The sequence below is a fragment of the Nicotiana attenuata genome, unplaced genomic scaffold (assembly GCF_001879085.1).
Source record: "Nicotiana attenuata strain UT unplaced genomic scaffold, NIATTr2, whole genome shotgun sequence".
NCBI classification, from domain to species: domain Eukaryota; kingdom Viridiplantae; phylum Streptophyta; class Magnoliopsida; order Solanales; family Solanaceae; genus Nicotiana; species Nicotiana attenuata.
In genome coordinates this window covers 92,611-109,371 of record NW_017671149.1, presented here as the reverse complement: position 1 = coordinate 109,371, position 16,761 = coordinate 92,611, and the positions used below count along the sequence as shown (strand labels likewise).

The 16,761-nt window shown below is 41.1% G+C and overlaps 1 protein-coding gene across 1 annotated transcript; it reads right to left on the bottom strand.

Moving 5' to 3' along the window:
- Nucleotides 1-3,058: 3,058 nt before the first annotated feature.
- LOC109206248 (crocetin glucosyltransferase, chloroplastic-like) lies at nucleotides 3,059-4,469 on the bottom strand. The gene has a single exon (XM_019369062.1). It carries the CDS (start codon nucleotides 4,451-4,453, stop codon nucleotides 3,059-3,061), a length of 1,395 nt encoding a protein of 464 aa, XP_019224607.1. The 5' UTR covers nucleotides 4,454-4,469.
- Nucleotides 4,470-16,761: the final 12,292 nt, after the last annotated feature.

The window sequence follows — 16,761 nt, the reverse complement described above, 5'->3', positions numbered from 1 at the left end:
ATAATAAGTCAACCATTGAGTGGCATGATATTATCACCACTGAAGCAGTCTCGCCAAGTCACTCCATTTTAACAGAAGATCATTTTCCTAATCCACCACCCATATAGGGGTGGCAGAATGGTTCAAAGAAAACAATTAACCACCCATATTATCCACTAAAAAATGGGTTTAATAATGAACTTTTTAAAAACGGGTCAAATATGGATAAGAACCATATTATCCATTTAGAAAATGGATAACCAATGAGTAACCAATGGGTCTAACTTTTACATTTGTAAAGCCTCAAATTGGGGGTTCCTCAAGTTAGAGAGACTAAGAATTCTCCTAAAAGTTATCATATACAAGAAGTCATGGATAATATGGGTAACCCATATTATCCGCCGGTTAACCCGTTTTTTATCCGTATTAAATATGGGTCGGGTCGGATAATTGATCCGTTTTTCATTACCCGTTTTCAACCCGAACTATATCCGACCCGACCCGCCCGTTTGCCACTCCTACACCCATACCTATAAAAGCCTCACAACAAAACATTGTTCCAGCCATGGTGGATGCTACTCTTACAGATCATTCCTCTCAGCCAAACAACCAGGACTCACGTGTTTCAAAATCATCTACTGCAGGTAAGTCTTCTACCTTGTGTTTATCTGACTCTTCCTCCCTCCCCCTCATACAACATCTCCTTCATCAGAAAATTTTATCTCTGAATCTTCTCCATCTGCTAAACATCTTGCTTCCAATCATACTAACAAAAACCCATCTATGCCTCCCCCACCATCTCACGTAACCACCCGTTCACAGAACAACATTTTTAAACCGAAAATAATTATGGACTATTTAGCTACTTCTTCAGATATTCTGCCACCCAGCACTTACAAACAAGCACAAAAACACCCAATGTGGCGTGCTGCCATGAATGATTAGTTTTAAGCACTTCTCAAGAACCAAACATGGGACTTAGTTCCTTTCCAATCATCACACAATGTAGTGGGGTGCAAATGGCTCTTTCGTATAAAATACAAAGTGGATGGGACGATTGATCGGTTCAAGTTTCGCCTTGTTGCAAAAAGCTTCACCCAACGACCAGGTATTGATTACCATTCTACAATCAGTCCAGTTATTAAACCAATAACAGTTCGCCTGGTTTTGTCAATTGCAATAAACAGGGGATGGCCATTACACCAATTAGACGTTAACAATGCATTCTTACAAGGAACACTTGATGATGAAGTTTATATGACACAACCCCCAGGATTTGAACATGCTGATTTTCCTAGACATGTATGTCGATTAAAAAAGGCTATTTATGGACTTAAACAAGCCCCACGTGCTTGGTATACGGAACTACAGGAATTCCTCCAAAGTTTTGGCTTCTCTCGCACTCAATTTGATCAATCCCTTTTTTGTCTACTCCCGAAATGGTATTATTCTGTATCTATTAGTCTATGTCGACGACATAGTGATTACTGGCGATAACAACGACATGCTCAATCACGCCTTGACAGCTTTGGCCAACAGATTCTCCTTAAAGGACCTTGGTTATCTCAACTACTTTCTCGGTGTTGAAGTGATCTCCTCACAAGGATGGTCTCATCCTTTCTCAATCTAAATATATTTGTGATCTTCTTCGCAAATGGGATATGTTTGATTACAAAGGTGTCCAAACTCCACTGAGCACAAGAGTCACCTTATCACTTAATGATGGCACACCCCCTACGCAAGCCACCCAATATCGTCAGGTTCTTGGAAAGCTTCAGTATCTATCATTTACTCGACCAGACATCTATTTTTCATTCAAAAAGCTTTCTCAATTTATGCACAACCCTTCCACTACTCATTGGCAAGCAGTTAAACGAGTCCTTCGGTGCCTTAAACACACAATGTTGTACGGTCTCCTTCTCCGCCGCTCGTTCACACCAGAACTTCATGTTTATTCTGATGCTGACTGGGCAGGCGACATCCATGATCGAACTTCAACCTCTGGTTATGTTCTTTATCTTGGTGGAAATTCTATCAGCTGGTCTTCTGAAAAAGCAACGCACCGTTGCTCGTTCCTCAACAGAAGCAGAGTATCGGGCTATTGCTACTGCTGTTGCAGAGGCGAATTGGGTAACAAATCTCCTATATGAACTTCAAAGTTTAGTGTCCCGACCACCAACAGTGTATTGTGACAATATTGGCACAACATATCTACGTCAGAACCTCATTTTCCATAGTCGAATGAAGTATATTGCAATTGATTTCCATTTTGTTCGCGATCAAGTCCAGCAAAAGCAGCTTCAAATTGTACATGTTCACTCAGCTGACCAACTTGCAGACAGCCTCACTAAAGCTCTCCTTTCCAACGACATCTTAACAAGCTAGGAGTCATTGACACCACTCCTAACTTGAGGGGGCGTAATAACAGAATATCTGAAAACAAGGGATAACACCAAATAATATTAGCGATATATGTCCTTATCCATCTGTTCTTATCTGTATTTTGAATGTATAGGAAGTTGTTTCTATCCCATTCATTTGTAGGACTCTTGCTGCTATTGTTGTCTATATAATTAGAGACATTGTCATCAATAAAAAAAAAAAAAATACAATTGGAGATTTCTATCCCCACCTCTTTTTTTATACATGAATATTTATTTTTACACGTAAGAGATCTGTCTTTTACACATAAGAGATCTAAAAAGGTCATTTTCTTTAATTCAAAATTGTAAAGGGACATAATGTACAAATAGCACAAATTTGATGTGGAGTAACTCAGTCGATGTAAGGCACGTAATACAATAAAGAAAGACTTTTGGTGCATACAAAAAGTATCCTTAGAACTTTGCGATTTAAAACATGTCATGATAGTTTGGTGACTGTATAAAATAATAACGGTGAGAGTAAAATGAGAACCTAATTAATTAAAATTAAAGAATTTCTATATATAGAAATGTGCTATTCCGTTTGAATCATATTAAAAAGGTAAAATTTTCATATAAAATAAAACAAACGGAGTATCATTTTGATAACTTAATGGTGCAAACAAATAATTAAACTATCAGCGTGTAGAAAATTTTCACAAACCCTCTAAGAATTTCTTGAGATTATCATGTGAAGAACCTCCTATTTTCACAGCTTCCACAGCCAAATCACTCCATTTCTTCACATTCCTTTTAATCTTTTCTCCTTTCTCTCCGTTTCCCATCAAAATTTCCAAACAACTTTTCAACTCTTCCCTCCCCACAACTCCTTCCACTGCATTTGCTCTAACTCCTATTCCCCAAACTTCTTCCACCATTTTGGCATTTGTTGTTTGATCAGAAAATTGTGGACATCCCACAATAGGCACACCAGCGAACATACTTTCTAAAGTCGAATTCCATCCGCAATGCGTCACAAAACACCCTATAGACTTATGAAATAGTACTTCCATTTGTGCACACCATGGTATAATTATACCTTTTTCATTTAGCAAAATATCATCAAATTCATTCTTGTAATTATTCCCTTCTTCTACCTCTTCTTTCCCTTTTCTCATCACCCATAAAAATGGCCTTTCACTTTCCAACAATCCATGCAAAATCTCTTCTTTTTGCTCTTTCTTTAATACTGCGATGCTACCAAATGATACGTATATAACAGAATCCTCGGGTTTTGAATCCAACCATTGACGATAGTTTTTTTCGCGATTTTCAAATAATTCGCATCCAAAAGACTTGTCTTTAGGGTCATTTCCATCAGAAAAAGCAGATGGAACCAAAGGACCAACTGAAAAAATTCTCAATTTATCAACAATTCTCATGGATTTTTCTTCTAACGCGTCGAAAGTGTTGATTAGAACACAAGAGTTAGGATCATTTTCAAGATTTTGGATGTGTTCTCTCATTATAGGTATCATGACAGAGGAGTGAGGAGCATTAGGTAAAACTATGGTAGGAATATCCTTGCATGAAAATAGGGGTAATTCTGGAAATTCAATTGGAAATGAGGGTGTAACAGTAATATCACCAACGGAACCATAAACTCCGTTAGTAGAATTAAACAAATGGTTATAAATAGCCAAAGCAGTACCACACTGAATGACCAGAAAAGCCGACGGCACGTGTAAGTCACGCGCCACCACAGCAACCCAAGGTAGGAGAATAGTGTAAACAAAGAACGTAACGGGGTGACCCTCGTCGGAAAATTTTCGAACGAGATTTTTGAGGTTTTTTGATCCCTCGTGCTTTAAATTATTCATATAATCAGTGTGATCAGTGTTCGACATCCAATCGTCGTCGTAACCATCGGAGAAGGAGGAATAGAATAACCTTTCTTGTGTTGGAAGGTTGTTCATTCGTTTGAGGCCGTAAAGGGTTGTGACAAAGGTGGCGCGTGCACCGGCGCGTGCAAGGTTCTTGGCCATTTGGAGAGTGGGGTTTACGTGGCCTTGTGCAGGCAAAGAGATAACTAGGTAATGGTGCTTCTTCATACTTGATTAGTGTTGATTGAAGAGTGCTATGATACTTAAAGAGTATAGGAAAATAAGGGAAGGTCACTTCTAATGATTGAAGTTGATGATAATTAAGATCTAGCTAGTACCCGAGTTGGACTAAAATGGTTATATATATAGGGTGTCAAAGTTGATAAGATTTAGTCGAAGCCAAAAATTTTTTCAAGGGTGTTCAAACTTGAACTAAGTGAAAAAAAATTCTCAATAAAGGGTGTTCAATATATATTATATACCTCTAAAACCTAATATTTTACCTATATATACAGTGTAATTTTTCAGCAAAGGGTGATCAATTGACCACCCTTAAGGGAATGTAGCTTCGCCCATGTCTAGTACCCAAGTTGGACTGAATTAGGAAATGTATATATATGGGTGTCAAATGGATGTCCAAGCAAACTTATATGGCAAAAAATAGGGTACTACGCGATGTCACTTAGTTGAGAATATGTTTTAATCGTGTTACTATTTTTACTTGAGGCCCTATGTCTTTCGGGAATGGAGTAATTAACGTGAGTATGTCCAAAATAAGCGAGTTGATCGGAGTATATTTTCATGAGCTAAATTAATACCCCAAGTTATATATGCATTTATTTAAAGGTGAAATGGTCGTTGGTTTCATCGACCAATGAAAATAAATTATCTTGTCTAATTTGTCATTTATAAAGACTTTAAGCATTTCTTGATGACATTTGTTTCTTCAAAGTGGAATGGTCTTTGGTTTCTCAATCACTAACAAGATATAGCTGTTGTAGTTTTGTGAAAGTGTTGGACTTTCAGCCTTTGTAACAGTGACTTTGATAGTGAAAGTTGATTATTTATAAGTAGAGAAACCTTGTTCTTCTTGAGCAATAATTTGTCATTAGGATAGCATTCGGCATTGAAAGGTTCAGTTTCAGGCTAACCAGTGATGGTATATTCTTCATTAGACAGTGATAATTTGAGTCCAACCTCATTTAACCTGTCTAAATTGCTCAAGGTTGGCCGGTCACTGACCAGCCCATTTGCTGACCTCAGCCCATTGACCCAGCTCATCTAAAGTTGGACTAATTTTTATTCCAAATTGATCCATGAGTAACTTTGTCAAAATATCTTTAAAAATAAATTTTTTGTTTGATATATTATATATGACCATAACAAAAGAAAAAAAAAGTCTTATTTGATAATTAAACCATTGATAAGAAAACAAAACACATTAATTAAAGTTGAGAAACTTTCAGAAACCACTATGTTTTAGTGGTTATTAGCTAGTTGTAGCTACCATTTACTATATTACTTCCTATAGCTATGTTTTCAGATTTTTTAGAGTGTATACGATGTATTTAAACTACTGTATTCATAAATGCGGTAGCATTTCTAGGTGTGAAACAGGGAATTACAGCTAGACATATTTTTGTATTTGAGTATATTCGATTGTATTCGTGGCGTGAAACATGGTATTACAGCTGGACAGATTATTGTATTCGACTGTATTCGACTGTATTCACCGCGTGAAACAGGGGATTACACTGTTTTTAAACGGAAAGTGAATCGATTAACATAATAGACTCCTAATATAACTCAACAAACTCAATTATAACACATAAATTTTGTATTTTCAGTTATAAAAAAGATTCTCAACCGAAAAACACCCCAAAAATATAGCAATCTTCAGAGAAATTATATAATACATCTAAATACATAAATTATATTAATTAAAATAAAACATATGAATACATTCGTGGAATATAGCGAGACAGTGAATACAATGAAATACATAGAATACAGCGGGATACAATGAAATACAATAAAAAAAATAATGAATACAATGAAATACATAAAATACAGCGAGATACATTGAAATACAATGAAAAAAAGACAATGAATACAATGAAATACAGTGGGATACATTGAAATACATTGAAATATATTAACAAAAAATTCAAGTTGCTTAGACCTCAACTCTGTCGTCTTTGTTCAGGAACAACCCTAATGGCGTCTCGTTGAAGCAGCGTCAGTATCCAGTCCCCGCTCGCCGTCACTGTTGCCTCTGGTTGCCGACGATCCAGCGCCGCCTTTAATTCCAACTATTGTTGCATCGGAGATCGTACGTGATCGAAGTTTCCATGGATTCCAGAAGTGGTAGGGAATCAATCACAAGTAGTACCATTCAGAATCTGCAGGGGCCTTCACCGCCAGCGACAAAGGCTTCGATAGAGGCACTGCCAATTGTTGAAATTGTACAAGAAGAAGAAAAGAGGATATGAGATCGGGAAGTAGAGAGAGAGAGGGAGAATAGATATGGGGTAGGGGATAGGAGAAATTTGAGAGGATATGAGAGAGAAAAATAATACAAAGCTTATTTTATGGCTTAAGGGTAGGAGGTGACCATAAATAGATATTTGGCTATAAAAAATCAAAAGGTAGCTATGGAATATAATTTTTTAAAAGTATATTTATTTAAAATAAATAAGGTATCAACCTTTGCTATAGGAGGTAACTAATCCATTAAAGTTTGGTAAGAGTTGGACCGGTTGGGCTATGACCCAAATATTAGCTCATCTTGACTCACCCCAAGTAACTTTTGGGCGGGTCATTAACCCACTCATTTATTGACTCAGCCCATTTTAACCCGCCCAAAATCAATCCAACCAGCTCATTTACACCCCTAATCAAGACAATAGATGCCAAGATTGATCATATATGTGGGGACAAAGGCGTAGGGGTGTGCATTCGAATCGGTTTATCGATAAATCGAATCGATTATTTGTTATCGAAATCGAAATTGAAAAAATCGAAACCTTATTGAAACGATAACGATAAGCATATGTACAAATCGATAATCGATAAGTAATTATCGATAAGGGTCAAAATCGAATCGATAAATCGAATGCACACCCCTAGACTGTAGACACTTGTTAAATGAGTAATTACCTATTTGTGTAGATTAATATAACATACAGAATGTATATATATTCCGCTACTATTTTGAAAGCGGCTATACAATATTATTTTCTCTAATCTATACCCTTTCCTTTACCCTAAGTCCCTTACCCTATTATTTCCTCTACTACATTTAAGGAATGATCATATTTAAAGATCAAGGGAATGAAGTTCAAATTAATGGAAAACAGAATTAGCCGTGATGATGTGTTTTGTTTTGTTTTATTTTTTTGTACCGTTGGAGTGTTGGTGGCATACATTTGATCCCTTACTTTAGTTTTGTTGCATGTGCTTGTTGACACAATTTTTATATTATAAATGGTGTTCGTCTTATTTTAGCTTCTTTTTGTCCATATTAGTTAGGCGCGTTTATAGCGATATACTTTCCGTGGAATCCCGCAAATTTTCTTATTGGTGTAATTGATAACCGAATCGATAAGCCCCCAAAATCGATAAATCGAAATCGAAAAAATCGAAACCTTATTGAAACGATAACGATAAGCATATGTACAAATCGATAATCGATAAGTAATTACGATAAGGGTCAAAATCGAATCGATAAATCGAATGCACACCCCTACAAAGGTGGATGGAAATACTAAAGTTTTGAAGTTTAATAACGTGCATGGAAATGGTCATGAGTGCCGATAGAGCGGTGGATTGGAAGAAAAGGAAAAAAAATGAAGAATACGGCCAGAAATCCAGACAAGAATATTCGGAAGGATTTTTCTTTTCTGCTTTAATTATTTTCTTTTCTTTTCATCATATACTTACGTCTTACTAGTGAAAGAGAAGAATTCAGGTTCATGTATATTTAACATGAAATTGAAGATGCATGGATGAAGATTCAAGAATGAGTCGGCGCGGATCTATAGTATCACCTATAGGTTCACGTGAATCCTGTATTTATGTATTAAAAATTATTAGATATCCAATATAAAAAAAATTACTCTGTCAATATAAATAAATTACACTACAGGAGTCCTTTTCTCCGGTCTAAGTGGGCAGATGGTTGGTGACCTCCCATTCCAGGGGCGGATCTAGAGTGTAATATATGGGTTCCCGCGAATCCAGTAACTTTTGTGTAGACTTTGTATTTTTGTTAAATTTTTTATTAAATATCTATTTGTGAACCCAGTTATTATTGTATATTAATTTGAAATTGCGACAGGAACCCATATATTTAAAATCCTGGATCCGCCTCTGTCCCATTCCACACACAAATGTGCCACCCTCCAACACCCACCTTGTTTTGACCGTTGGATGGTTCATTCCCTTCACACTACCCACTCGTTATATATAATATTCTTGATCATATGTGTTAGAGTATTGAGATTTTGATGATTAACAAAGTTTGTTCAGATGAAATGTTCTAAGAACCAGGTCCTCAACGTAGTTGCTTAACCGCTTCCAAGAACCAGCTTCTCAGGGTTAAGGACCAACTCCTCATAAATGATGAGTGTGCGTCTTTGTAAGACAGTAACTTTATTTCAAAGTTACCCAGGCCCGAGTTTGGTGGAAGAAGACTGCCACACATGATAAGGATTGTTGCCCAAGAAGATACACATGAATAAGTGAGAGACAAGAGTCCCAAGACTTGTGGAGTCCTTGGAACAGTTGGAGTCCTGTCAAGCGAGAAGCTGACTACACATAGGACTCCTAGAAGATCTTGGAGTCGAGGCAATTAAATACTATCCTTCTGGACTGCTAAGATCATCCTTTTGCACATCAACTGAAGAACTATATTTTACACACTCTAATCGAGTACCAGTGTTGTATTCTTCTTGAGTTAGTCTAGTGAATGTGTTTTAGAAAATCGAGTTGTAATCGAAGTGTCACAAACAATTAGTGAGTTGGAGTGAGTGTTTGCTTTACATGTTAGAGTAGCGTGTAAAACAAATAGAGTTACTAGGAGTACTGCAGAGTATTGAGTTACAATCTTGTAATCGATACATTTGGCTCATTGTTCTAGTGGAGTTGAAGTTGAAAATCCTACGCAGTAGGTCATGGTTTTTGCACCTTTTGAGCCGAGTATTTTTCACGTAAAAAAATGTTGTTTTAACTTTACTACTTATTTTACTTCACGTTTAAGGAGTAAGGTAAAGAACCAAGTTCTTTAGTAATTCATAAGGGCACTCAAACTAACAATTGATATCAGAGCAGGTTCTCTCACACACACGGCTAACACCTATAGAGATCTTGGAAGCAAAATGAGTGCTCCACCCGGAATTAATGAAGGACAATCAACTATCAGACCACCCCTGTTCAATAAAAAATATTACAGTTGGCGGAAAGCAATAATGAAAGATTTCCTGATAGCTAAAGACTATAAACTATGGACCATAGTAAACCAAGGTCCATTAACTCCTACTAAACAAAATGCGCAAAATGAAACAGTTCCTAAGGACCCCTCTGAATTTGTGGCAGCAGATTTCAGAATAATGGAGATGAATGTTGTATAGGTCAAAATCTAACCACAAGTGGATTACCCATCGAGCTCGCCAAGAGGCGACCTCAATGAGGCGACCCTATTCCATCCCCCCCCTCCCCCCCCATTAAGGGGAATGGTAAGGGGTCGACCAAGCCGTGGACACACCTATAAGGCGTAATGGCAACGAGCGACTCGGCCGCTGCCGAGATCGAGCCATCGAGAAGGCTTGCACGACGGAATATATGTGGTCATGCTTGAGCAAGTAAAGAGAAGATAGTCAAGAAGGGGTATGTTGGTCACCTTGTATACCAACCTGTACTTCCACCCCTTGGGAAGGGATAATAGCCTATTGCGTGACGCTTTGAAATAGCATGCACACCTTGCCTTATTTTCATATCACGCACACTAGATGATTTATGAGCAAAGTATAACCTGTTTCCCTTATTGTTTACGCATATCGGACTGGGACTCGGCCTCGGCCTCGGCATCCTAACGGGTGAGGTAAGCCCAACTCATGAGAAGTCTAGACACAATCAAATGGCGAAGCCAAACATGGCTGCCAAATCAAAAACCACTATTCGAGTACGAGGCGAAGCGAGTAACCCTACAACGCCGCTCCTCCTTTCACCGACTTTCCAGGCTGAGGTAACAGACAAATTCGTTTGGCTTTATCTTATCATCCTTTTGTTAGTTTGAAACAGGAGCACAGGCACTCGCATAGGTACACGAGCAAGGGACGAACGCCGCCAAAACACCCAGGAAAAGGTTCTGTACCGTGCCATCTCGCGAGTATCGACCGAGAAAAACCCGCTAAGCCGCACCATATTATAAATAACATGAATGGCTCGGTACAGGCCGATTATTAAAAAAAATAATCTCCAAATGAAAGTGAAATTGAGCAAATTGGGACTCGCCTATGAGACACGCGGTATTCTCCAAATGAAAGTGAAATTGAACAAACTGAGACTCACCCATAAGACACTCGGTATTCTCCAAATGGAAGTGGAATTAAGCAAACTGGGACTCACCCAGGTAACGCACAGTATTCTCCAAATGAAAATGAAATTGAGAAAACTGGGACTCACCCAGGAAACGCACAGTATTCTCCAAATGAAAACGAAATTAAGCAAACCAGGACTTGCCCCGACGCACGCGTAAACAACACGGCGACGAGTAATGTTCCCCAATAGAAATAACACAACGGGTTACAACTTCGACCCCGCTCGAAATAACACCCTTACGGCCATCGGCCATCGCCATATGAAAGGGAGGTTTGACCTCGCTCGAATTCACAATGGGTTACAACTTCGACCTCGTGCGAATTAACACCCTTATGGCCATCGGCCATCGCCATATGAAAGGGAGGTTCGACCTCGCTCGAATTCACAATGGGTTACAATTTTGACCTCGCTCGAAATAATACCCTTATGGCCATCGGCCATCGCCATATGAAAGGGAGGTTCGACCTTGCTCGAATTCACAATGGGTTACAACTTTGACCTCGTTCGAATTAACACCCTTACAACCATCGGTCATCGCTATATGAAAGGAAGGTTCGACCTTGCTCGAATTCACAATAGGTTATAACTTCGACCTCGCTCGAAATAACACCCTTACGACCATCGGCCTTCGCCAAAAGAGAAGTTCGACTTCGCTCGAATTCACAATGGGTCACAACTTTGTCCTCGCTCGAATTAATACACTTACGGACACCGGCCATCGCATACGAAAGGAAGGTTCGACCTCGCTCGAATCTTAACGGGTAATAATTTCAACCTCGCTCGAATTAACATCCTTACGGCCATCGGCCACCGTTGGGTAAAGGTAAAAATTCGCCCATCCGAGTTAACCGATCAAATTTCGACCCGGTTCGGATGTATAAGTCAAAAATTGACTCCGCCCAAGATGGCAACTCCAAGTCCGACCACGTTACGAGCATTTAAGTCAAACTTCTGCCCAAGTTGGCAACTCAAAGTTCGACCTCGCTCGAATACATACGGAAAAATTGACTTCGCTTAATTTGGTAAGTCGGAATTCAATCCCGCTCAAGTATACAAGTCAAAACTGACTTCACCCAAGATGGCGAATTTAAATTCGACCTCGTTTGAATTAAGGTTAGGTTCCGCTTGAGTCGGCAAATCAGAAGTCAACTTCGCCCAAACGCGCAAGTTAGGATTCACGATTAAAAGGGTCAGGGACTCATCACAATGAAAATCGAAAGATACACAAATAAAGGCGAAATAATTATTTTATTCAGATATACGTGCGCGAGAGTCGCACTTTACAAAAGGCCGAAATGGGCCCTCAGGAAAAGATGAAAGTAAACAACAAAAGAACAAAAAAAAACTAAGTACAAGGGTGGCAGCAAAAGCTTCAGTCAGTAGCATCCCCACCGCCGTTCTCCCCAACAACATCATTATCATCATAAGGGAGCTCATCATCGTTATCAATGCCCTCATCAACCTCCAATGTCGCAGGGTTGTATCCACAGGCCGTGCGAGCCTCGTGTGCCTTTGCCCGAGCATCTTCAAAGGCGGCCTCTGGAACATTCCCCGCCTCCCACAAACCATTGTATATATCTCGCTGGGCCTTGGCGTGGACCCATAGCTCATACAAGCAGCGGGGGACCGCGGCAGAGGCAGATTCGACCTAGGCCAACAGTTGTTCCTTCTCGGCCTCGAGTGCCACGACCCGGTTTCCTAGGCTCGAAGCCTCCAAGTCAATTTCACCAATACGCTCCTCGAGCCGAGCTCCCTCGGCGTGGCCGTTGCCCTCTCAGATTCCTGCTCAGATTGGAGGACGCGGATAGTGTCCTTCATCGCCGTCGCCCTGGCCAAAGCCGACGTCCGAGCCTCCTCGGCACTTTCCATCTCGGCCACTTTCTTTTCCAGCTCGGCCAACTTTCCCATCCATTCTGCGCTCAAAGCTTCGACTCTTGTAGCATTCTGCTCAAGCTCGACTTGCAGGGACAACACCTTCTCCTAAAGGTCCTCGCACTCCGCGGCAACCCCTTTGCCTACCTCGAGTTCCTCGTCTTTGGTACTTAGCAGCTCCTTGAGCTCACTGTATCTGCGGATAAACTACATCAGCTCCTAATCTCTTTTCTCCAACTCCTCCCTGATGGATTGGGTGCCAGTACCTACCCTGAGCCGCTCGTGCATCTCACGTCACTTGTTGCAATACCGACGATACTTTTCAAGCATTTTCAGAAAAATCTCAGCCCGCATCTCGGCCCTACAAGAACTCTCAACCTCCTGCATGTAAGACTAAAAACAAAAAGAGAAGAAAGGAGTTAGTAAAGGCAAAGGTCACAAAGCAAAAAAAAGGAAGGAAACAAACAAAAAAGGAACTCACCCTTGGGCCCATCGCGGCCACACCGCATGACAATTCGGAATAACTGACATCTTGATCTGCGGCAGAGCATAGAAGGTCAAACTACGGCATAAAATCCATCGTGTCTTGCAGAAGGTTGAGATCCGATGGAATTTCGAGAATTCGGGAAGGGCCTCCCGCTCTCACTACGGTTAAGGTAAAACCCTTCTCGAACATCCTAATGTCCTCAGGATCAATGTTGGATTCAGACTCGTAATCATCAACCATGACGCCTTTTCCCCTCTCTTCGGCCGAAAAAGAAGTGCGATTCGGCCGGGATGTCGAAGGGCCGCTCAAAATAGCAACGACAGCCTCAGGACTCCATCTCTCCACCACATCAGCATCTTGATCGCTCACAGCAAGCGTAGCCTCCATGGCCGGGTTGGCACCTCCGCCGGTTTCGGGCACTGCCAAGGCAAGGTCGCCTCTCGAAGATGTTTCGGTTGGAGGGGTCTCTTCTAATACTACGCGTCGTCTCTTCAACGGGGCCTCTCTACTACCAGTATGGGAAGATTCGCCCGTCGAACGGACTACGGGAATCCGAGTCTCTAGCTGAGGAGTAGCCTCCGTGCGCACGTCTTCGGCCGCAGGCACAGATCGGGTAGTAGCTGTCGGCGCAGGCCGGGCAGCGGCCCTCGGTATAGTCCAGGCACGGGGCGCCGGTTGACGGAATGCAAGCGGAGGAGCCCTCATCCTTCGCTCTCTCCGACCTGCCAACAAAGAAAGATTAGATCATATAACAACAAGATTAAACTATGAGGAAAAGAATAAAGAGAAACTGCAGCATGCCGACTCACCGGTAAGAGGCTTACGCTCATACTTCTCATGAAAGGATGCCCACTCACGAATCCCCATTGTATGGGGGAGAATTGTGCTCACCCACTCGCGGATATCGGCAACTAGAGGGGGAGGTAATCTCTCGGCTGCAATAGCCAAACAGGTCCTCAGCAATATCACCTAATGGAGGACAATCGACGACCGCCTTAAAAGAAATCACGAAATAAACAAAGGAAAACTCACGAGCGAAGTTCCACGTCTCTAGAAACCCTGCCGAGTCCCTCCACAAGGGTGTATTGTCCGCACATAGAAGTAGCTTTCCCAAAAATGGTGATTGGCTATATCGTCCACCTTTACCACCAAGCTTTTGGTTCCTCGATGGCGCATATGAATCATCATACCCCGAAGAAAATGAGGGGCGAAGATGTGGAGCATGTGACCTAGGGAAATTCCTCGGCTGGCCAGCTTCGCGTACTTGATGAGCATGAGAAAGAGCTTGTACGCGTACGGTGAGAGTTGAGCCGGGCACGCTTCATAGAAGCGGCAGAAATCTACCACCAGGGAAGGAATGGGGAGTCTGTATCCGATAACGAAAGGGTATGCGTAAACGCACAATATCCCGGGCGGTGCAAATGCATAATATCCTTCCCCGCCGGCACCATCTCGATATGAGCAGGGATTCCCCACTTAGCTTTGAGCGCTAAGATCGCCGCCTCATCTATAGTGGAGGGAACGGGTTCCGGTTCATTTCCGGAAGGGCTGTAAAAATCGGTCCTCGCCTTCCCCAGACGAGGAACTATCTCATCCACCGTCAGAAATCCCTCATCTTCCACCATCTCTGCTCCCTCTTCGAAGTGGGCCGGAGCACCCACAGCTCTATCGGATTGGGAAGAAGCACTAGCCATTTATCTGTCTTGATCGAAATAAACAAGAACGGTGAAGGAAAAGAGAGAATGGTCACGTCGAATTCTAGCAAAAGCAGAAGTATGAAGGACTAAAGAATGAGTTTCTTTCTCAAGTAAATTGAAAAGCACAACAATCAAATGAGGGATTCCCCCTATTTATAGGGACAGAAATGTCCTGAACGGGAAACCCAAGAGCCGCCAATCCGAAAACTGAAAGGGCACGTGGGAAACATGCGCCATAATGACGCATAATGGGCTTTTATGGTGCCCGAAATCGACGTGACAATCCAACTCTGAACTGATGTAACGGTCCAATGAAGTTCCCGGATCGTCATGTCACTACCTCGCCATAAGGACCTCGACCCTTGCATAATGATCAGATTTCTCCCAACTTTTGAATCAGCGGAATCCGCCCATCGAGCTCGCCAAGAGGCAACCCCAGCAGGCGGAGGGACTAACTGTATGGGTCAAAATCTGACCACAAGTGGATTACCCATCGAGCTCGCCAAGAGGCGACCTCAATGAGACGATCCCATTCTACCCCCCCTCCCCTATTAAGGGGAATGGTAAGGGGTCGACCAAGCCGTGGACGCACCTATAAGGCGTATGGCAACGAGCATCTCGGCCACTGTCGAGATCGAGCCATCGAGAAGGCTTGCACAGCGGAAGGGGTATGTTGGTAAAAGACCGTTGGATAAAAGAAAAGGTGAGTAATATATATATATATATATATATATATATATATATATGTGTATGTATGTATGAAAGGAAAGGCAGAAAGAAAAGGGGGATCCCAGGAGAGAAAAAGAAACAGAATACTTGGAAGAGACCTCTGAGGAACAAAGCAAGAAGTCCAGATTACGGTTTACAAACATTTGCAAACACCATCGTTGAGTCAATAGAGCAAGATCTCATAATTATCAACGAGATTCCCTCTTTGTCTTCTTTGCTTTACAAATGCAGAATAATATATCAAAGATGTAAGCTTATCATTTACGTTTGATGTCTTTTAATCATTCCAAGAAACTTTACATAAACTCAACCTCATTTGATTCTAGTATCCGATATGCTTAGATCTAAAGTTACTTATGTTTGGCTGGGATTTACCCTCTATTTCATCATTAATTGATTTAGCTAAAAGGTTCAACACTTTTTGGTCAAACAAATGCAAAGGCTAAGAAAATCCTTATCTGTGGACTTGGTCTTGATGAGTACAACAGAAGATCTGGTTGCTCCAATGCAAAAGAGATCTGAAATGCACTCCAAATAGCCCATGAAGGAATAAACCAAGTGAAGAGATCAAGGATAGAATTACTTATGAGAAACTATGAGCTCTTTTCCATGAAGGAGTCTGAGCCCATCAGAAGATGATGACTAGGTTTACCATAATAAATAATGAACTGAAGTCACCTGAAAAGGTGTTCACCTCAGAAGAGTTGGTTAGCAAAGTTCTAAGGATCCTTCCAGCTTCATGGGAATCAAAAGTCACAGCTATTCAGGAAGCCAAGGAGCTGGACAAGATCTCACTTGATGAGTTGGTTGGAAACTTAAAGACTCATGAAATGAGAAAGATAGAACTGCGTAAGGAAGAACCAAAGAAGGATAAGGCCTTGGTCCTTAAGGCGTCTGAGGAAGATGAATATGACAGTGATGATCCCGACCTAGCACTGTTTGCTCTCCCATTCCACACACAAATGTGCCACCCTCCAGCACCCACCCTGTTTGACTATTGGATGGTTCATTCCCTTCACAACTATCCAGTGACTACCCCTTGTATATATAATATTCTTGATCATATCAAATGTCTATCCAAAAATACCATAATAAATTACATACAAGCACTAAAGCAAGTTTTTTTTTTTCACAAGGCAAAAAAATAAGAA

Coding starts and splice junctions, on each gene's coding strand:
- LOC109206248 (XM_019369062.1), bottom strand. CDS start 4,453: ATGAAGAAGCACCATTACCTAGTTATCTCTTTGCCTGCACAAGGCCAC.